Source organism: Pyxicephalus adspersus, chromosome 10 (genome assembly GCF_032062135.1).
Source record: "Pyxicephalus adspersus chromosome 10, UCB_Pads_2.0, whole genome shotgun sequence".
In the NCBI taxonomy this organism is placed as follows: domain Eukaryota; kingdom Metazoa; phylum Chordata; class Amphibia; order Anura; family Pyxicephalidae; genus Pyxicephalus; species Pyxicephalus adspersus.
Genome location: NC_092867.1, coordinates 43,345,220 through 43,367,746, shown reverse-complemented (window position 1 = coordinate 43,367,746; position 22,527 = coordinate 43,345,220). Strand labels below are relative to the sequence as shown.

Below are 22,527 nucleotides of genomic sequence, written 5' to 3'. Positions count from 1 at the left end.
TGGGAAAAGTTTTGAAACTATTTATAGTGGTCTAATTTTTTAATGACAAAAACCTGGAATTTAGCAGGGGTGTGTACACTTTGTATACATAAATATATATGAATACATTTGAAATAAAAGGACAGCACGAGACCTCCGGCTGTATGTTGTGTGCCAGGGTTGACCGTTTAATGAAAAAAAAAAGAATATTAAATATTTTGATAAGTAAGCTGACCTCATTAAATAAAGATGTTTGGTAAAATAAAAATAAATCTGGAATTTAAAGGGGAAATGCTGGAAAATCAGTGCAGGAATCAGAGCACATTCTCTGTAATGCAGGAGCTCACATGTCAGTAAAGGGTTAAAGGGAACCGGTTTCCCATAATTGACAAAGTCCCATGGAGAGCAGCCCCGACCTTCCCTGCAGTCCATGCAGATGAGCCAGGCAGACTGGCCAATGGCAGCGCGGCGTGGGCGGGGCTGTGGAGTCACATAGCGGATTGCAGAGAAATTTTGGGAAAAGTTTAGCAGAGAGAAGTTTGCAGCAATGCCCTTACTGAGTCCTCTGCCAAATCCCTATAGGAAGGAAAGATAGGGGGCAGGAAGAAAGGAAGGAGGAAGAGGCTGAAGAAAGAAGGAGAGAGACTGTGCCTGAGAGGAGGAGGGGGCCACAGGCTTACTTTCTTCCAAGGGGGGCAAAATGAGCCTGCTGTCAGCCATAGATACCACTGCTTCAGTCTACCAGCCTGCCCAGCTCCTCAACTGGGTCTATCTGTCCCTGCAAGATACCCATCAAGCCAGTGCCTTTGATGCCTTCAGACCAGAGTCCAGCAATGCCTCCCACCCTGATCTGAACAGCTACTCCAAGAGCCCCCCAGATCTCAACTCTTCCATCCACTCCAGCTATCTCAACAGCTTCCTGCAGCTCCAAAGGACTGAGGTGTGTCCCTCACTTCCCAAAATCCCCCTCTTCCTTCTGTCTGTCACTACTACTAACAGCTAGTCAGTCCTTACACTGCCTGCTGGGCTATAAACTGGACTATTTACTAATATCTGATGTCAGCATGTCAAAATATTATTACTTCTTTATCTTTTCTGTTAGTATTATCTGTATTTATATAACACAACTCTTATTGTCACATTGTGTTATTATATACTGACATACACAACTTTTATTTCAGTAGTGAGAATATAGGAAGGGAGTTATTATTTATACATAAAAAGTCTTCCTTTGCTGTACAATTTTATAGGTTGATTGTTGGTGCCTTAACAAGCATTTCTTCCACTTTTCTTTAAGAAGAAAAAACATTTTCTGTCTTCCCTAGCAAGTTTTATTTCAGGGCATCTGGCATTGGTCTGTGGAGAAAATTCCTTTATTTGCTTTAGATCAGCCTGAGTCCAGGGAAGTGTAAGGATAATATTGTTGACAGTGTGATTAACCCAGTCGCTGCCAAACGACTTGGCAGAAGCTAACAAAAGCCTGCCCTGACAGCTGCTCTTGTAGACAAATGGTTACACAGATTTGCCTTTGAGTGATCCCAGACTGTAATATCTATCCAGGGCCTGTAACAAAAAGAAAGAAAATTCCATCAGCTTCATCCAAGCGTGCTAAAAAAGTTTTAATAACAATTTAAGGTTTTCTATTTCTTCGTGCACACTTCAAAGCGTTCCCGGAATAGGAATCTTCCAGACTACTTTCAAAAACAAACTTTTCATCCAAATATTCTTAAGGAACATTAAAAAATTTAGGCCAGCGGTGCATTTGGAGGTCAGCTGTTCGTCAAAAGACAAGATCAGACTTCCAAAATATACTTCATATGTATATAATTACTCCAACCAAAATTTGCAGAAAAATATTATTGGCGGTTAAATTTATGGATTTGTTATGCAGAATGACCGCTTTTGATGCTGGCCATATGCAGAAGGAGAACTTTGCTGCTGCAGACGCTTCTAGCTAGGTCATACAACAACTGGATCATGAATGGGCCAAGAATGATGAAATAATGAGGATGGTTGGGAATGTTTGTGCAGTTCCCTATTGTTCTCCTTTGTGATTTAAGCAGTAGGTCTTGTTCTGTTTTTATTTAATTATTTATTGGGTGGTGATCTTATGATGTTCTACAAATAGCAAATGTCACTTAAAAAAACACCATTGTATGGGTATTGGTGGTGGAACATAAAACAATCTGTTATCTAAATTTAAAGATGTTTAAAGTTACAACAAACCAGTAGAAGACCCTCCACATACATTTAGAACATTTGTATTAAGGAGAAAGTAGTGCTTGACTATTTTAACACTACAAACTGTGTATGAGGTTCAGATAAATGGCTTTTATACCCATAGAACTATGGGTAGAAACCAAAACAATACATATCCTGAGACCTGGTAGATATATACATGCTACATGTTACTCCAACCGGTAGGTAAGTTGTTTTGTTTTAATAGGGTGTCCATTCTCCATTAGCTTGGACAGAGTAGTCATAGATAAGCATACAATTTTAGATGGACTCTATGAATGTGACCAACACATTGAAAACCTCATTCAGCTAATACTTTCTATAAGCAGTTACAGTAATATTTTGTAATTTGTTCAAATCATGTGAAACAGGTGACAGTTGTAAAACACACCAATCATGATATAATGATTTATCCCAACCTGTGTAAATGTCACTTTTGATGGACAACTTGGTCTATCACAGTGGAGAAAAATATAAATGTCTTGTGATGTAAGAAAAAAAATACATTCAATACTATTTTTACATTATTGAATCTCATAAAGTTACTTGATTGCATTGTTTTTGGTATAGCCTTTAAAGGGCCTTTGATTTGGTATAGCTCCTATGACTTATGTATACATTGAACCAGTGTTAATTTGTTACTGTAACTCCACTCCCTGCAAGCAAATCTAGGTGTATGTAAATATTTTCATGGGTTTTTGTGTATCTCAGTTTGGAAGAAGCTGTTAGCTAAGGTTGTAACTTACCTAAGGCTAGGTACACACGTGCAATATTTGAAAAAGAACGATTAACAACCGATCAACGATTATTCACGATTATTTTGAACGATCGTATTGTGCACAATTCTGTACATGCTGAAATGATACGATCGTTTAAATATATTCCACCAATATTTACACACTAGATACGATCATTTGAACGATGCAGGGAGTGACATGTACAGGAGAAAGTGCATCATAGTACCATCCACGATCACTGAACGACCGTACGCACAATAGGTAGTGAACGATCGTCACCCAATCAGATCCGCCGGGACAATCGTTTGTTTCCAGCGACATTCCTCGTTCGACGTCGTTGCACACTTTTTTGTTAATAATTATCAGCTGATTGTTCTTTTCCAACGATAATTATTGCACGTCTGTACGTAGCCTTAAGCATGGTCCGGCACCTCTGCAGTTTCCCATACATTCTATCACCATTGGAAGAACATTGCATAGCTAACACTCACTGTTACCATTCACACTTTAGCATTTGCCTAACACTTCAATAAACAAAGCCTTGCATGCCGTGGTTTTAGGAAGTTGAATGTAGGATTGTATGAAATGCATCCTGGAAGGACACTTTCACTGTGACAACAGTAGGTGGAAATCTGCAAGGTCTGTTTTTTGAGAGCTGACAAAGTCAACATGGCCTAAGACCTTATGTATATGGTTAAAAAAAGAATGTCCTACGACACCTTTACTCAAGATGGACCCTTTTACTACTGCCTGGGTCAATAGATACAAATAGCACATAGTTGTGTCCCTAGGTCTAGTGAACTTCAGTGACACTTTGACCTGAACTGCATGTGCATTAGTGTCTGCTTTCATGGCAAGTCTGAAAGTATATGAGCAGCTAGTATTATATTTCTTCTAGACACAACTGTCGCCTATGTATTCAAAGCCCTGAATGTAAAATCTGAATGGCTGTTCAGTCCTGTGTAGTAAGCCTAAAAACAATTATTTTAAAAGCAGGTTGGTAAATATTGAACTTAAGAGTGGCCAAACAGAGCATGCTGTTACACAAGCCTTGGTAGCATTATTTTTGTCTAATCAGATCATTTTAGCAAGCAAGTTTTGATACTGTATAGACTGAACTGAATATGTCTGAATATATCAACTGCTTGCACTATGTACAGTAATTTTTCTTAACATTTGAAGAAAATATATGCAGAGGTTAGTGCATGAAAAAAATTAATGTAACCAAGGAAATTCCAGAAGGCAGTTAAGGTATCTATTAGCTGAATTCCATTGTATCATATCTTTTTCTATAATCCTGCTTTCATCATTACAAAATTTTAATTTTAATGTGCCTTCTCTGTACATAGATTCATATTTTTAAAATCAAGTATTGTATACTTAACAAAAACTTATTATGACTATGAAATTACTTTATAATATGTCTGATTTGAATGCTGTGATTTAAGAGTTATGCAATGGTTAGAAATGACATGAGCGAAATTAATTGTTTATAGCTATGTGCCTAATTAATTAGTGTATGCAAGGTCACATGCTGCCATACGTGTACATTTACAGTAGGATACAGTGCAGCAAGGACACACTGATTATCTAATGGAAGTTATGGAGTAATGACAGTTCCTAGACCATGATCACTTGCTAAGCAGCACTGGTTGCATTCTGACTGCTTTTAATGAAAGACTATCTAAACAAGAGTGAATAGAGCATACACATTGATAACTCCTCTTTAACACAACACATGATGCTGTCAGAATACAAATTACCCTTAACAGTTAAACTATTCAGTATTCCTGGTGTGCTGGAGAGTGGGGAGTGCACAGAGCTGTCCCTAATGATACAGAAGGGGGATGGTCGGCATTTTATGTGCTAAGGGACTTTTGTAGATGGTTTAATGTGGCCTGAACAAATACATCTCAGTCCTCCCATTTGTAACACATTTAATTTTAGAGGTTTTGCAGTTTATTGGTTAGCAGACATTTGCCAAGCCATCAGAATGGTAATGAATTTGTCAATGTAGTTTAATATATATAAATTAGTGTGTAGCTGCCAACTAAATGAAAAAACATTCCTGTATTGTGTTTTTGACTAAGTGTCAGTCATGATTACTTTCTCAACTTGTATTTTGTATGTTTACTGTACTTAAACTCTGACTAAACCGGAAAGTGAACAAGGAATTTTCCAATAGCAAGAAAGTCCATAAGTGAATGCAAAAAGTGTAAAGAAGCAAAGCACTGGGCAGAATATTGTTTGCATGCTGCATTACACTTAGGTTCTAATCTTGGAATTCAAACAGTGGTATGGTCAATTGAGTATAATTTTGTGACACCCAAAGTAGGAAGAACAATAAACGGCCAACTACATTTCCCAGAATCCTTGCATTACAGTGTAAACTAAGGAGACAGGACTTGTAGTCATGAGAAGTAGGTAGTGAATATTTGTAGGACCAATATGTATATTAAAAAAAAAATATATATATATACCTATATAGTAAAAAGAAAGGGCACAATAGATCTTTGCATTGTAGCTGGAAACGCAGCTACATAATAGTATTTTGAATTTATAAAGTTCAGTCCCTATTGTCAATTAATTGTTTTTTTTTTTATTTAAAAAGATAAATTATTATCCTTCACAAACTGTGTTCATAGGATTGATCAGAGTTGGTTCAGAGGTAGAATGATCATACATACAGACTGAGAATTTCTAGTACTATAGGGGGCAGGTCTGCAAAAGGAATATTACAGCAAACACCTTTGTTTTAAAATTGTATCTTTACACTTTACTTTATCTTTGACCTAATTTCTCCTTTACAGAATATTATAAAATAATATTTAAAAGTGGGAGAGATACACCAACAGTGTTGTCCACATTCTCCCCAAGTGATCCCCAGGAACACTTTGATGGACCCAGATTTTTTGCTTGGGAACCACAAAGGGTGTATCATTTTACTATCAGTGTATTCTTTTCATAAACCTATTTAAATTTATTTAAAGACTTATCAGGTTACAAAATAATCTTAAAAACTCCAAACAAACAACTTAATAAAGTTAAGGAATATTGAAATACTTTTATGAGGACTGTTTTATGTGCCAAAGGATTAGTAATTCTGCCTAGCTACATTGGAGATTAATATACCACTGTCAGAAAGACAATAAAGTCGATCTGGCCGATTGATTAGTTATCTATGCTATTTGCTTTTCTTTTTCCTTTTAACAGCTTGTTTAAGCATGGGCATATAAAGCCGAGTCTGACTGGTTCCAGGTTCTGCTTCACATTCTCTCTCATTTCGATTGTGTGCATGAGATGATAAGAAGCGGATAATAATATGGATGCAGGTATTCATCCTTGCTTTAGGTAAAATACAGGAATAGTTTGGTATACCTGCCTGGAATTCAGTTTTAGTATAAAAAGCAGAATCAAATTTATTAAAGCAGAAAAGTAATTGTTCCTGTTTTTTGATATACAGAAACCAGAATCATGTTTAAGGACAATGTTTTCTTCAGGTAGGTCTTTAAAAGCTAACCTTGTCCAAACAAATCTAGGATAGCTGGTAACTGTATTAGCTGACAGCCTCTTAAGCTACGTACACACTTCCAATTATTATTGTTGGTAAACGAACGACGAACGATCCTGCACGATATCTGCGAACGATCGTATAGCACCGATCCTGTACATACAGATAACGACACGATCGTTCGTAGATATTGTACACACAATAGATGCGATCGTTTGAACGATACAGGAAGTTACGTGCACCACAGGAACGTTCGTTCATCACGCATGCTCAGACCATGGACGATCAATGAACGATCGTACACACGAACGATGGTCAACGATCATCGTCCAATCCGATCCGCCGGTCCGGTCGTTCATTTCCAACGACTTTCCTCGTTCGTCGGCGTCGTTGGTTACTTTTTTTACGAACGATTTTTGCCCAATCGATCGTTCGTCGTTCGTTCGTCGTTCATTTTGAACGATAAAAATTGGAAGTGTGTACGCAGCTTTAGTGCCATCAGTGCAAATTCTTATGCTTAGTGGACTTTGACAGCAATATTGAATTCTAAATTATCAGTTGGCTGGTTTACCCTGTTCTTGGATAACGTGAATCTGAGCATCTAGAAAGTTAATGGTATAAACAGAATATTCCAGATCATTGGATAGTTTAAAAGCACACTAAGAAAAGAAACCTGTTCATGATCTCTCTGTTGGTTTCAGCCAAAACTAATATTGGAGCCAGGTTATGCCTGCTCAGTCCTCTTTATATCCTTGCTCAGGTCTGCCAGGAATAAGTGCACAATCCAGCTAGAAAATGCTTAGTGAAGCTGACTCTCCATAGTTTAAGAAAATAACTCATTTTTTTGAAAACTTCATCACTGATTGAGTAATGGAATATTACAGGTATCTTGGTACGTGCAAAGCCATGTCTTGTCCTGTTTAACTATTCTCAGCTCATTTATGAATATCGCGAAACTGTCAGTAAATGTTAAGACTTTTTATCTCTGACCAGCTCCTCCTGTAGAGAATAATGACTAAAGTAGTATAGGTGTAAAAGGTCCAAAGGGTATTGTGTATTAAAGTCTGTAGTCTTATGACCCAGGCTTTCAGTAAGTACTCTCTTGGTAATTCCAACATTGGAGTTGTGTATAACAAAACTGCATGTACGGCCAAGATTTATAGTAGAGTCGCTTTATTCAGCACATCTACAGTACAGTTACACATGCGTGGCAAACATTCATCAGCGTGTATCTCCAGTTTTTTTTTATATAGCGTACAGCAATTGCAGGCCATTGGTAGTAAATGGCATCTGTAGGTAGGAACTCCATCTCATTGAAGTTTATTTAGTCATCTTCCTAACAATTCACAGTAGGGTTCCTTTCATCTTCTCCCTAATCCTGGAGTTTTTCTTAGTTTTATTTGCTGCATTCTTCATTTATTGAATCAAATTTTAACAACCATGCCAAACGTGAGATCATTTTTATGACATAGAATGGAGCCTGAGTACAGTCTTAGCCTCTGCCCAGCGCTTACTTCTAATGAGCATTGCACATCTGTGAAGGCTGATTTCTCAATGCTATTCTAGAAGTTACCTTGCTTATTAGAAAATCCAACAGAACCAACAGAAGATGGGTTGAAAATTGAAATTTAGGCAAACAACAAAGGCACTTGTGTAAGTGTTCCCTTGCCTAATATAAATCTTGAGTTAGCTTTTAATTGTCTGCAGCAAACCATATTGCTTTTAAGATCATGTGATCATCATATGATAATTTTCCTAACATTTGCTTTTTAAAAACCACCCAGTCGATATTCTCCCCTTTAAAGGAGTAGGCAGTTGTGTATGGGCACCTTGTAGCTCTATCAGATCTGATTGGATAGCAAAGTAACTGTTCTCATTAATGATATCACCTCTGTGTTGTTTTCTCCAGTCACCAGAAAAGCAAAGCTCTTTGCAATGATTAGCTGACAATGCAGCTTCCTAGTTTTGTAGTCTGAAATGATATCTTATGTTCTTTCAGTGTTTCTCAGATGTGAGACAAACCTTAAACAATAACATGGAACTATTAATTTTTGCAGTACTTGTACGAACATTTTGGAGCACCCTCCTGCAGCTCTGACTTACACTCGTGTCTGATGATACCGCTACTATATTGGTGCATACTGTTCAACTCATCACTGGCATGTTAGGCCTCATAACTGTGCACAGGGTAGTGACAATAACAGATGCCCGGCTGGCTGGGTTAAATTAGGAGGTGACCTAGCATCCGCAGAAATAGAAACAGATTAATAACTGATTGCATTGCAAGCTGCAAATCTACCCCAACCTTTAGATGGGGAGTATACATATTTAAGTTGGTGGGAGCTTGCAACATTCCTTTCATCTGGGAACTTGATTATTTGTGCTTACATTTGGGTGAAAAAAAAAAAGATAACTGAGGAATGTTGGCCACTACTATGGTTATACAATTGGTTATTAGAATCCTTCAGCACCCTGTTAAAAGTAGATAATTGTTGGTAGGATTGTATATGCAGTTCCAGAACACAATCTAACTATTAAAGCCACATGGCCAAACAAATAATATATATATATAACGTGTGTATATATATATAGTGGTTTAATAACATGTTTGTTCTATTATTCACATATCATTTTCTTCTTGTCCTGGACCGCAGTGGGGATTTACCCTTTTCTGTACATCATTTGGGAATGTGGTTGTTTTGTTAGTCACTGAGCGGTGGTGACATTACTTGTTGATGTCACTTCCTCACCCTGTAAGATACTAGGTTTATTTTTATTATGTACTGTAATTATCATGTCATCATCATTTAATCACAAAGGTTCATTTCTTAATTCTATCTTTGACTTATGTATTTCTTTAGACTTTGCAAGTGTCCAGCTTGGTTATAAATTTGTCATAATCCCCCTTACCTCTTTTATGTGTATTGACTTCTTTTAAATTGTATGTTTTTCAGCAGAGTTTCCTTTCCTAATGCTTCTTGTATGAGTGCCTGGTATTTTTTTAAGAAAGGCCCTTATTTAAATTGTTTTTTGGACACTTGGGCCAGGTTAAGAAAGGTGACTTTTTTTACACTGCTTTCTTGGAATAATGCTTCGGTATACACTCTATGCTACAGTGCATGTACTAATAGCTCTTTAGCAGTTTTAGGAATTCATGAATGTAGAGGAGAAGACTAGGGGAAACATTTCAGGCCAGTGGACCTATACTGAGATATGATGTAAGCTGACATTTATCTATTGTAAACATCTTGTTTAGTTTCTGATCACTGACCTGGAATGAGTACACAGCTCAGGTGTTCAGTTAATTATCACCTGGTTATCTGTATGATTATTTCAGGTGTGACTGCAACTACTGACCCCAAAATATCAGATTTATATACAGGGAATTACTATTCTATACAATGAATTCAGCAATGGCAGCTAACTGTATATCACCCCTCAGTATAGGTCCTTTTTAACATCACGTACAGTCTTAAAGCATCTTCCATACTTGCTATTTTATGTATATTTAATGTTTCATGTTAATATATGTCTTTTTTTCCTGTTAGATCTAAAAATTGTCAATAATAATCAAGATTTGTCCCCCAACTAACCCACAGATAGTCTTCAGATTGTGTTAAAGCTATGGACCCTTTTTAAAAGTTTAAAAATATTATTTCCACTTTGTCCATTTATTTCTTTATTGTCTGCCTGGATTTTCATTAAAACATTGGAGATCTCGAGACCTGAGAATCTTAACCATGATACTGAACTGTTCTGTAACACCCTGATAATCTGCCCACAGAGCTTCATGTAAATTTGCCAGAACCAACTAAGTTCAGTTGTTTGGTGACTGAGGAAGCAAAGGTATGGCATGTGTTACATTGCACAAAGACAATTATTGTGCCCTTTTGGGCAGTTAAGAGTTGCAGAAGGGTCAGGATAAGATAAACAGAGTGGACATTCAAAATGTAACTGGGCAGCATGATGGCTCAGAGGTTAGCACATTGCAGCGCTAGGTCCCAGGTTAAAATCTCGACCAGGACACTATCCGCATAGAGTTTGCAGATTCTCCCCGTGTTTGTATGGGTTTCCTCCCACATTCCATAAACATGCAGCTAGATTATTTGGCTTCCCTCCAAAATAGGCCTTAGACTGTATTAAGGACATATAATTATGGTGGGGACATAGATAGATAGCTAGTGACATGACTATGGGCTTTGTAAAGCGCTGCATAATATGTCAGCGCTAAATAATGTGTAATAATATTGGCACTTCAGCATTGCTTTGTAGAATTAGCAAATCACTGGTACTCTTAAAGCGAGCATACTAATCTTTTCATTTGTTCCTTTGTTGCTACATTTAGCCTCTGAGAGCAGTGGAAATATGCATTACCTTAAGGTATGAGGCAGCAGCAGCAGGAAGGTGGGTATATGCTATCAGAAATGGAGGAAATATAGTGAACTAGGTGCTTGTCCAACTTAAGGCTTCAGCATAAGTTCATTTAAGGCTGCTCATGGTTTTCAGACAATGACCCATGTAGGTCAAAACACAAACACATTGCAAAATGTTTGTGTTTCAGCAAAATTGGATTGAATGCATAGCCTTTAGTAAGAAATTGAAAAAATCAACAGTATTTGTGTGGTGCACATTTTTAAGAAGTGACACACCTGCGCTTCAGTCCACAGTGATGAATAGTAACACACTGGCGCACATTGTAGTATGCTGTTAGGAAAATAGTTCAGGTGTATTTTCTAGTTAGTAGTATTTTATTGGAAGTCAATTTAATAGAATACCCTGTATTCATACACCTTCTACTTCTTCTTTCAGATCTACAGTTCTTTTTGGACCTTGATATCCTTCACAGTTTTATTCCCATTTGATCTATTCGATGCATTATGCTTCTAAATTCTAATTCTCATTTTTTTACTATTCTGTAAGCCATTCTCATCCACCTCCCTCTGGGTTTTCCTTGTGCTGTCTGTCCCTCTGGTCTCCCCAGTACTTTTTTTTGTTGCTTTGTTTTTTTCCAATCTCTCAAAGTATTTGTGCTCCACTGTGGAGCAGAGAGGTCTGAATGGGGTACAATGCAGGGAGCAATGAACTAAGCACACATTTCAGAACTGAAAAGTATGTCTTTGATACATTTAAAGAGTGTTTTAGGATTTTGATGGTTATAAATGTATTCCCATAAAAAGTTTGGCACATTTGACCACAAAATACTGGTACACCCAGAATGAAATCTTACCTTCTTTTGTAAAAAATGGGGCAAGATTAGATTCTGCAAAGGGAGGAAGAGTTAGAACATCAAACAATCTTTATAATATTATTAATATTATTATTATTTTATTTAAACAGCGCCAACATATTACGCAGCGCTGTACCTTAAATAGGGGTTGCAAATGACAGACGAATACAGACAGTGACACAAGAGGAGAGGACCTTGCCCCGAAAGAGCTTACAATTTAGGAGGTGGGGGCATTAACACATAATAAGAGGGGGTATATTGCTTTGTACGCCTTTTTGCCATGATCAGCTCTGCGCTGCCCAATTCACATAGAGCTGTCAACCCCAATGGTTTGCCAGCAAAAATCCCCTCATTTTTAATTTCTCTTGCACATGATTGGAAATTCAAGTCAATACAGCTTCAGGGTTTTTGCCAATATTCAGTTTGCAAAGTAAACAAACCACCTTTTTACGGCTAGTTTTAATAGTCATAGTTGGGAGCAGTTCTTATATGGCTTCCTAACCACAGGTAACTGCAGCCACTTGGCATATACTTCAGGCAGCTCTTTACCTATGGCTACCCCATAGAGAACGAATGGGGGGAGGGGGGGGGTGACGGTTGACAACTGCCCATCAAAAACACCTGAACAACATTTTGAATGAGCACAAGTGTGACAGCAGCGGCTGTTCAGTGGCTGTCCTCCTCTAGGAGTCACCAGGTAAATGCCTGGAGATGGTCTGTGTTTTGCCTTAGTAAATTAACCCCCAAATGTTTTTATATATGATCTATATCTGTGCAATTTACTTTTAGAGATTATGGTAAACAATGTTTTGGAGTATTGATAACACTGCATCACAAATAAATATTGTCTGCTACTTGGTCTAATCCATGTGTCCTATACTAAAACAAGTGCCCTGAATCCAAATCTGAAGTCTGATTTTGCCTAGGATGTCAGGATCTTAGGTTAAATACGGGTATATACGCAATTAGCGACAATCTTTCGTTCCGCAGTTACTATGTAATCTCTTTACATAACTAACTTTTGCCTCATAGTTCCATGACATTACAAAAACGTAGTTTTATAGTGCAACAACATATATATTTACACATAATTCACCTGAGTCCTTGTTCAACACACATGTGCACTTCAGAAGTGTTTCAGACACTTGCTTTTGCATTTGTGGCTCTCCGCTGTCTCTTGTTGCAGAAACCATCAGTAGTCGCCCATCATGTTGGGGTTTCTATGGTCTTGATATCTTGTTTCCATAACAGAAATGTCCTGGTGAAACCTCTCCCCTTGTTCATCACTCGCATCACCCAATTTTTGTGGGAAGAAGTCCAGATGGGATGTAAGAAATTAATTTTAAGTGACATTCGGCAGCCAAGTTGATTGTATGCATGTTGTTCACAAGTTCAGCATGGTTTTCAGCTCGCTGGTTGCTCAGAAAGTTTTGTACAACTAGCACAAATAAATCCCAAGCAGCAAGTTCAAACAGGTTAAGTTTGTATCTGAATGTGGCATCACTCATCAAATTGCGAAATTGGGGACCAACAAAAATGCCTGCTTTTAGTTTAGCATCTGTTATAACTTTCAGACTTGTCCTTCAGATACTGAAAACCCATACCATCGATCCATTGCACCCATACCATCACCACAAAGTTTTTCATTAATCCAAGTTTAATATGAACTGGCAGAAGGTAAACTTTCTGTGGATCAATGAGTGATTTATGCTTCACGTTGTACTGGCAAACAGTGTGTTCAGGTCTGGGTGGCCATTCTTTCACTTTGTAATGGTTGCTGTCATCACGACTGTTCCACAGGCACAGAAAGCACAAATATTTTGTATATCCCAATTGCAGGCCAAGAAGGAGTGCCACCACCTTCAAGACACCACAAACGTTCCACTTGTGTTCTGAATAGTTAATTTCAAAATGACCTCCATGGATTCGTATGTCGCTTTCATTCCCTCGGCATGAGCAAGAGGAACAGAAGGTTTTTCATTACTATTGTGCAGCAATACAACTTTCAAACTTGCTTTGCTCGAGTCTATGAACAATCTCCACTGCTCTGGTATGTTTTCGCAACCTAAATCCATCATCAGACCACTCACGTTGGTACAGAAGCAAATGTCATTTCCAGCTTGTAATAACCTGCGAACTTTGTGTGACGATCACGAAAGTGTGAAGTTGTCGTTTCTTTTGTAGCAAATTCCACTCTGATTCCACTGATCTGGAGGCTAACAGTTCAGACTTCTCTTTTGACAAAGATAGGTTCCTTACTATATCATCTAAATCTGATTGGCTTATAAAATGTGGCTTATCTTCTTAAAATTGGGGTTTATTACATTCATTAACATTGACATCACCCTCCTGTTCCTCATCCGACATGTCACGGTCACAACAGATGTAGGAGGGACTGGCACTGGATTTTCTGCATCATGTGGCACTGGCTTCAGAGCATATTCACAATCAGGATAGAGGATTTTTGACTTAGTCTTCTTCGAAAACCCAGCAATTTTACTCATACAGATGTAGCAGTCTGATTGATGGTCTTTTGGCTCACGCCAAACCATAGGCACGGCAACTGGCATTTTATTTCTTTTCCCATTCAACGATTGTGTTGGGCCAATGTAACACACCTGACAGCAGATATGAAGTGCCCAGGTTTCATCCTGAGCTCCAATTTCAAATTCACACAAATGTAGCAAAAATTCTCTGGTTTATTAGCACAGCTGCGCCTACTCATATTTAGCTCAAAACAGACTCACTATGGCCTAGATGTACTATCCAATAAAATAGTTTCACACTAGAGACAAGCCGTTGGTCAATCTCGCCTTCTGTACCAATTTCTGACGTCAGCTCACTAATTTGCCCAGACTTGCCCAGCCGCCGCTGGAACATGCATGCCACCAGGGTACATGATTCAGGCGGCAGCAGGCATAGTGGTAGCTGCAACTGTTATATTGTTCCCATGTAAAAATACATTACCCAATTACCTACCATTTGAACAGCTATAGCACGCCTATAACTTAAAATCTGTACGTGATAGACAAATTCTGAGTTCAGATTTGGAATCGGCACATGCAATATCATGTAAATCATGTGTTATTCCCAGTAGCAAAATTGTTGTGCAGTGTAATCATTTGAAGCAATCAGATTTAGTTGTGAATTAAAAGAAACACTGGAAGAAGGGGATGAAAGAGAGGAAGTGGCATAAAAAAGGCCTCTGAAAAATAATGGAAGAACATGGAAATGAGGGGAAATGAGAAGAAGTAGGGAAATAAAAAGCAGGCATCGGAGCAGAGTACAGAAGAGATGAGGAGAAGGCTGCTAGATGCCGACCTTTTTCCTGTACAATGAGAGGCTTTTGGAAAGCTAAGAAACAGAAAACAGCTGTTTGTGTAGGCCAGCTGTTTCCCTGTGCAAACTCCCTTTGTGCCCTGAAACATGTTAGAATACAAGCCTCATCTGTAAGGGAACAAAGACACAGAGTGTGTCCAGTGTCAGTTCAGGAGAACTGGCAGCACTGAACAATTTGTTCTCTGCAACTTGTGGATATTAGGTTTAACTATTTCACTCCCAGCAGGCACAGCTCAACCATGATGGGTCAAAATGTATGGTGAATTAGTTGCGGAGTGTGTGCATGCCTGATGACAAAACTGGCTACAGAAAATTATAGGAACTATGCCTGGATTTTTTATACACTGCTTAAATATTGCCATGGCATGCTGTGGGGCAAATTCTGTGATATAAAAGTGCTCTGATGTATAAAACTGAATTCCAGGAATCATTACAAAAACGAATTTATTTGGGCTCCCCCATGCAAGGTTTAAATGCTGGGGGAACTGTAAAAGCAGTTTTTTATACCTTTTCCAATAGCAGCCACCATGCTTCTCTTTTCTCTGATGTTCTGGGTTGTGTGCGGGCCTAAGCCTTAAGCATCCTCCTTTCCAATTCAGGACTATTGGTACTTCATTGTACTTGATAACACCAGGCCTGTGTAGCGCTGAAGAGAAGAAGCTTCTTTGGGCTGGTCGCATGAGATGGAAAACCCGTGGGAGGCAAAACATTTTCATGTTTTACCAAATGAAAATGTTTTTTGAACTCTTGCAAAGGTGGGGGGAAGAGGGTGTAGAGGGCCCGGTAGCAAGGAAGTTTTTCTTTTATCTGGAGTTGCCAGGTCACACCTGAGCATTACATTAACATTTCTGTATTTGAATGTGTGAAAATGCACAACACATGCATTGGTGTGCTGAGCTGCTATTCATTCTTAATGATAACCCCAAAAAATCTTACAAATGCATTGTCACAATGTAGGGCTTTAAAAAATGCATCGTGCACTACATTTCTGTGGGAAGTGCTGGGTTCATGCAGAGCGCTATGTGTTCGTTCAGTTTACACATCACAATCGTATATTGGGAATAGGCTTTTAAAAAGTAACTTTAACAAGGCTGTGGTAACAAATTTCCTGGTGCCCATTTTTTTTTGTATTCCTTCAGAATGATCCTTTAGTCTCATATTGTGCCAGAATGGTGTTATGTCTCAGAGTGATGCTACATTACTGTATTGTGGGAAGGTGATGCTAGTCTGCAATACTGTCTCAAAATAAAGCTGTGCCGGCATATTAACTCGGAGCAATGCTGTGCTGGCCCCATACTGAAACTATGGGTCCTTGTTGCCTCAGAATAGTGCTATGATGCCATACTGCCTCAAACAAGGCTATGCCAGCACAGTTATCCTGGGGAGATTTTAATTTTCGAGGTGCAATATTATTTTGTCCAGAGTGAATGGACAATGTCTCCAAGACTGATGCAGGCATATTTTCCCCATAGAAAGCATGTTAACCAAAAACAATGTACTCCTATGGTGTTCTGTTTTAAAGTTAGATTATTTTAATGTTAACTCCTAGTGTGATTCTGGGATGTTTCCAAAGTAACGCAAGTTACCCTCAGAACAAAGTCACCTCCCCGAACCTTTCTTCTCTCATAAAGTGACTGGGTATCCCATTATGTATGGCTGCTATGGCCCTGTACCAAATATTGTTTTCTTAGTTTAGGCCTGATGGAACCTCATTTGTCCTACATCCTCATGCTTCCATCTGGCCTTTATTACTATCACTGAGTAGTAGCAAGGTGATAAGACAGGTAGCCAACTGACATAAATGGCTTAAAGAGTGTCCTGCAAATAGAGGGATCCCTATGATTGAGTTAAAGTAATATTCTATTTTAAACAAGAAAAAACATGTAATAACTCTTAGCCAGTAATTCATGACCTCTTTTGTATCATAATGTAGTTAATATCCCATAGTGCAGCCCTGGAACTGTGTATATATGGCAGTCACACTAGAGCAACACAAATGTTGGTTATTTTTACAATTTTGTCATTGACCAAGCTTTTATATTGCAGAAATCAGAGCTAAAATCAAAATAGATTGGCAGTCTGAGAGAGGTCTTTTGAGGTTGGGTACAATACCACCATCTTCTCTTCTGCTGGCTCCTGACTGGTGGACCATGCATTCCAGTGGTAGCTCTGTTCATCAAACAACTGGTTTTAATTTTCGGAATAACTGCATAACAACAAAAAGTTTGTATAAAGGGTGTCACCTATCACAAGTATTTGGGAAGCCAGTATTTAAATGCATCTCTGGAAATGAGGCTGTGGTTTTGATGAGTTGTGTATTCTTTTCTATGCAGACCAATTGAATACCCCTGTTGACATTGCCCTAGGTATTTCACAAGTCTAAATTAGATGACACTTATGGACTTGATATACTAAAGGTGTACAGCTGGTTCGCTTAGTGATTGTTCACTTTGGGAAAAGGATGTTTACTTGGCTTAATGAATAAGGCTGTTGACTTCACTCATCCATTGACATACTTCTCTCCAACGGTATTGGGTATTCACTTTGCTCAGCGAACAGTTTCTATTCTTTTAACCCCCTGGAAAAATATACAAAACCTGAAAGAAAATGCAATACGTTAGTAAAATACTTCCAAAACCAGAGATCTATCTATATGGGGGTTTAAATCTATATCCCTCTTTATAGAACTTGTTTGAATCAGTGGCTTCTTAAAGTTTATCTAGTTTTTAGATTTAGATGATGTTGGAAGGGATTAGAACTTCTGCCAAGGTTTTATTGTTTGTTTCTTTGTTTCATTCTCTAATCACATGGGGTAAATTTCAAGACTCGGAAGTATCGGGTGTTTCTTTGGCTCCATTTATTGAGCTGACTAACAGAGGAGGAGATAAGTTGTGGAACTGTAAATAAAAAAAAAAAACCACTAAGCTATGTCTAGGCAAAGCGTAGGTTGCTTTTAATGGTCGTTCCACCTACGTAAAACGGATGATTCAGTTTTGTAAAACTTTGTGGCACATTGACTCGTGCTGACTTACTATTTCTCTTGAACGCTCTATTAGAAGAATAAGCCTGTCGGCTCACACATGTCACAACCATTTGCGAAGCTAACTTTTCCTGACATATATCTTGTAAAAGATTTTTCACGACTTACATCTGCATTTTCAATAAGTATTGTAGTATGTACCCCTATCCAAAATTCTGTGTACCCTCTGCTGGGGATTTGCAAAACTACTTTTTTTTTTCCTTGGGTTTAAAAATTTCCGGAAAAGGTTGTTGGAATTTTTTATTAAAAAATTATAAAAAATCAAAGATTTCAGTACTTCCGGTATTACCAATCAAGGCACACAGAACTCTTATCTTTGCTTTTCTTTCACTCTGACAACTTTCACTGCAGGTCAAGGCTGACTGTTCTGTTTACATCTGCACAAAGACTGAAAACACCAGCAAAGGGGTTTTTCCACATCATTTTTGGATTTCATTTCTTTCCCACCGGGAACCATGATTTTTTTCTAATACTACAATAGTAACAAATTAGTGGAAACATACAGCCTCTATTAACAAATTTTGGCTATGACCTTGCAATCTCCCTTGACATGGATTAGTCAGTTGTAGAAAATTCAGTGTAAAGGGGTCCCAAATGTTTTTCTTGTTCTCAGCCTAGTTTGTAGCCAAATCCTTTCCATTCTGTAGTTTTGCAGGGGCTGCCTTCTTATACCAACTTGAGATCTCAAGTGGGTACATAAATGCAATGCAGCATATACTGTCAAAAGACTGAAAATAATGCCTTAAATTTTAGGATGTATGTTGCTAATGAATGGATGGTGAAGTGTAATATATAGTATGTTACATATTTACTTTTTCCTGTGACATCTATTTCAGACGAGAATTCCTCTCCTTTTCAGAGATTTGATTTCATTTCCTGTAGAATCCGAGAAACAGGAAGTGTAGTACTGCACAACTGACTGACTTGTAGTGCTGGTCCTTTCTCCCACAGCCTAGTAGTGTCAAGTTCAAGATGCTTGGGCCATGACAACATCAAAAATACTTATTAGTAGCAGTTTAAAAATAGTGTTGAAAACCTCAGTGAATCAGTGTTTTTCATAACCCAATTTCAGCTGTAATAAACACTTAGCAATATAGGATGACTGTTATAAATATGCTTCTATCTGCCGTCCATTACACAGTGCTACACTGTGCACACTGCTTCTTCTTCATTTATAAAATGGGATCATGGTGTGCAGGCGGGGAAAGAGAATGAGGTTCTTTTAGCACAGTGGAGCACAACAAGCTCCTATATTACTGTATATGTCAGTGATTTTGACAAGTCATATTACTGGACTCCTCTACAATCATTAAACTCTTTCTGCTCTACTGAATTTTTTTTTTAATAGAGTCCCAAAACTGGTGCAGTAAACTGCACTTTCATTGCTGTGCTTTATAAATGAGTGGTGTTGTTGTTGGCTACAGACTTTTCATACACTTAGTGAAACATTTGCAAATAGACTGCAGCTGAAGCAGCATTCCCATGCAGTTACATAGATATTCCAGCAATGCAATCTGCAGGCACACAGATGCATTTTCATAACCTAAATATTCAATCACTAATAGCAATCTACACTGTCTTGTGCCTGAATAGCTATAAAAATATTTCCGTGAAGCTGAAAAGCCACACTAGTCTGCCTGTCCATTCTTAGCAGTGAATGAAGAGCTTGAAGCTCAGATCATGAATCTTTAAATAGTGCTACTGAAATTCAGCATTCTAGTCTGTGGCTATTTCGGACTGAGGCAAGCCCTGCGTATGAATACACTGCAGAAGACAGTCTATTTCTAGGCCTTGGCATGCGCTAGTTTAACCATACATGTGCCAAGTGTGTCTAATTTTACTTCGTCTCCACTAAGTGGAGGTTCACTTATTCAGAATGTCTGTCACATCCACTTAAATCTATTTTAGAAAGATCATTTATTATTCAGCCCTGAACACACCTAATTTCTTACAAATTGCGTATAACAAGACTTGCCATGCTGAGCCAGCCAGCAAATCTATCTACAAAATGCAATTATTATAAACATTTATGTCTAATAGATGGTAATTAAAGTAGTAAGAAAATCTAAAGGTAATATTGCTCATTTATCACTGCATATAAATAGTACATTTAAAGTTGCATTTTTTAGTTTGGTTTACTTCTGGGTAATTTGCACATCACATGAGTACAAATATAACCTCCTGCTGGTAGGATGCAGAGCACCATCTATGAAGATACCATCGAACAGGGGCACTGCCAATCCTTGTAGGAAGAACAAGGGAATGGCTTGGTATTCAGGTTCTCTGTGGGAGCTGTGCACATCATTGGAAGTCCTGCCCAAGTAAGTCAGGGTGGCTATGCTGTGCGACAAGGGGATCATGCATGGCAACGTAACCATCCAAAACATGGAGAGGAGGTCTGCAAAAGTTTCATTGGCTCAGTTTTGTATCCGAATGGACAAAGAATAGTGATGGCATACCTCGTTGATTTGCTGCTATCTTCATAGCATTTATCCTATATTTTAGAAGTTATACGCAGTGTTCTCCCTTGTCCCTTTTAGCCGGCACTTTTCAGCAACCACCCCGGCTGTTTTTGGGTATTTGCTGAAGAATTTGGTCATAATACAGGGGCTGTCACCCACCTACAATTTCTTGTTCTGGGTTGAACACTGTATACGCTAAAGGCACACTAATGGCTGGATTCACATAATGGCATTTCCTTTAACATAAGTTAACATGCATTAGAAAGAGAATTTCAGTATCTACTCTTCATTATGAATGGACCTTTCATTTGCTACAGCATGATTTATCATGAAAATTTATTTTTTTTCCCCCCACAAAATACAATTTTACCAAAGTGTCATCATTTTCTACCTGCTACTATGCTGCTGATCTTCTCAAGTCCTATTTAACCACTTGTTGTCTAAATGCAATTGCTCCAATATCAGCTGCATATCAGTCCTCTAGGCTTTATTTCTGGTGGCGTCATTGGTGGCCATGCATGATTATGTGGACTCTTGTAACCTCTATTGGGGGATGCATATGTTAAGGTAAAAACATTGGTAGACATCTATCAGTACATACCAGTATCATAGCAAGATGATCTAATATTCTTTTAATGAAAACTGTAGATTAAAAAAAAGGATTGAACACAACTTTTCAGATGACCTAAATGATTTCTGTAAGGGATTTGAATAATTTGATTTAAAATACTTTTTAGTGGTTTAGAATGCAAAATCATACCCCTTTGGGAAAACAGTAAAGAGCCCTGTATTGTCACTGTGCACTATGGGATTCATGCAGACTGGAAACCTGTATGGAAAAGTAATATGTTGGCGCTATATAAATCCTGTTTAATAATAATAATAATAATAATAATAATAATAATACACATCCCTCCAGCTGATTTCAGACTTAAAATATTTTTCTAAAACCTAGCCACGAATGCATTTGACACCCGTTGGATCATAAAGCAAGGTAACTATTCCAAAGATTTCCTCTGCCCTGCTTAAAAACAATAACACCATGACTTCTTGCAGTTGGACGGCAGTGACCTTACACCAGAAAATCACAATAGGGTGGACATGACCAGCACACACTTTAAAAGACACATTTGTACTGAAATGAAGTCACCGTGCAGTGTTCTGCCAGTTGTTTTGTCAGCTTATATTGAATTTTCTAACCTCCCTAAAGCTGCTTTATTTGCCAAACACAGGGGTGGGTTCTTCAGAGTCTTCTAAACATTTTCCACCATGGAAAAATCTAGCTCATTTTTATGCTTATTATCAGTTTCCAGCAAAGCTCTAAACAATGGTTGTGATGTACCATTTCAATTTTATTTGTTGACATATACAGTGGAAACAGTATTATATTCAGCGAAAAGTACAATTTTAGTTGTTCTAACACTGTAATTAGATATAGAGTATATTGAGTCATACACGTAAAATATGTCTGTCATGTTAATTGGTTGGCAATGTTATTCCTTCATTTTATTTTGCGTTCAGCATACCATAAAGAGTATTGCAATATAACAATTTACAAACATGTATGTTTTTGTTATCACATTCAAGAATACTGTCTTCTGGTCTTTGCATAACAATATACCAAAATAAATATGTAAACTTTCTAAATCTCTTTATTTCTATCTAAAGCAGGCCTTGGGTAGCAGCCTTTACAAGAGTGCATCTCCTTATGGCTCCTTGAACAACATTGTGGATGGGCTGAGCTCTTTAACGGAACACTTCTCAGAAATCTCACTCTCCAATGAGAACAGAAAACCTAGCAAGCGGCCCCCTCCTAACTACCTGTGCCATCTCTGCTTCAACAAAGGACATTATATTAAGGACTGTCCACAGGTAAGAAACATATTTGAGCCTATTATCACATTCATGAATCATTTTTATTTTGGTCCTATCATTATCTTGCTTGTCATACTGTAAAATGCACTCAGCTGACTTCTGTGTGACACATGTTTTAT

The 22,527-nt window shown here is 38.0% G+C and overlaps 1 protein-coding gene across 1 annotated transcript in view; it reads left to right on the top strand.

Annotated features, from left to right (window-relative positions):
- Positions 1–502: 502 nt before the first annotated feature.
- ZCCHC24 (zinc finger CCHC-type containing 24) overlaps positions 503–22,527 on the top strand; it is a 33,196-nt gene continuing 11,171 nt past the window's right edge. The window contains exons 1-2 of the mRNA XM_072423175.1: positions 503–919; positions 22,202–22,405. Of these exons, the coding sequence (XP_072279276.1) occupies positions 680–919; positions 22,202–22,405 (444 nt within the window). The 5' untranslated portion in view covers positions 503–679. The remainder of the gene's footprint in view (positions 920–22,201; positions 22,406–22,527) is intronic.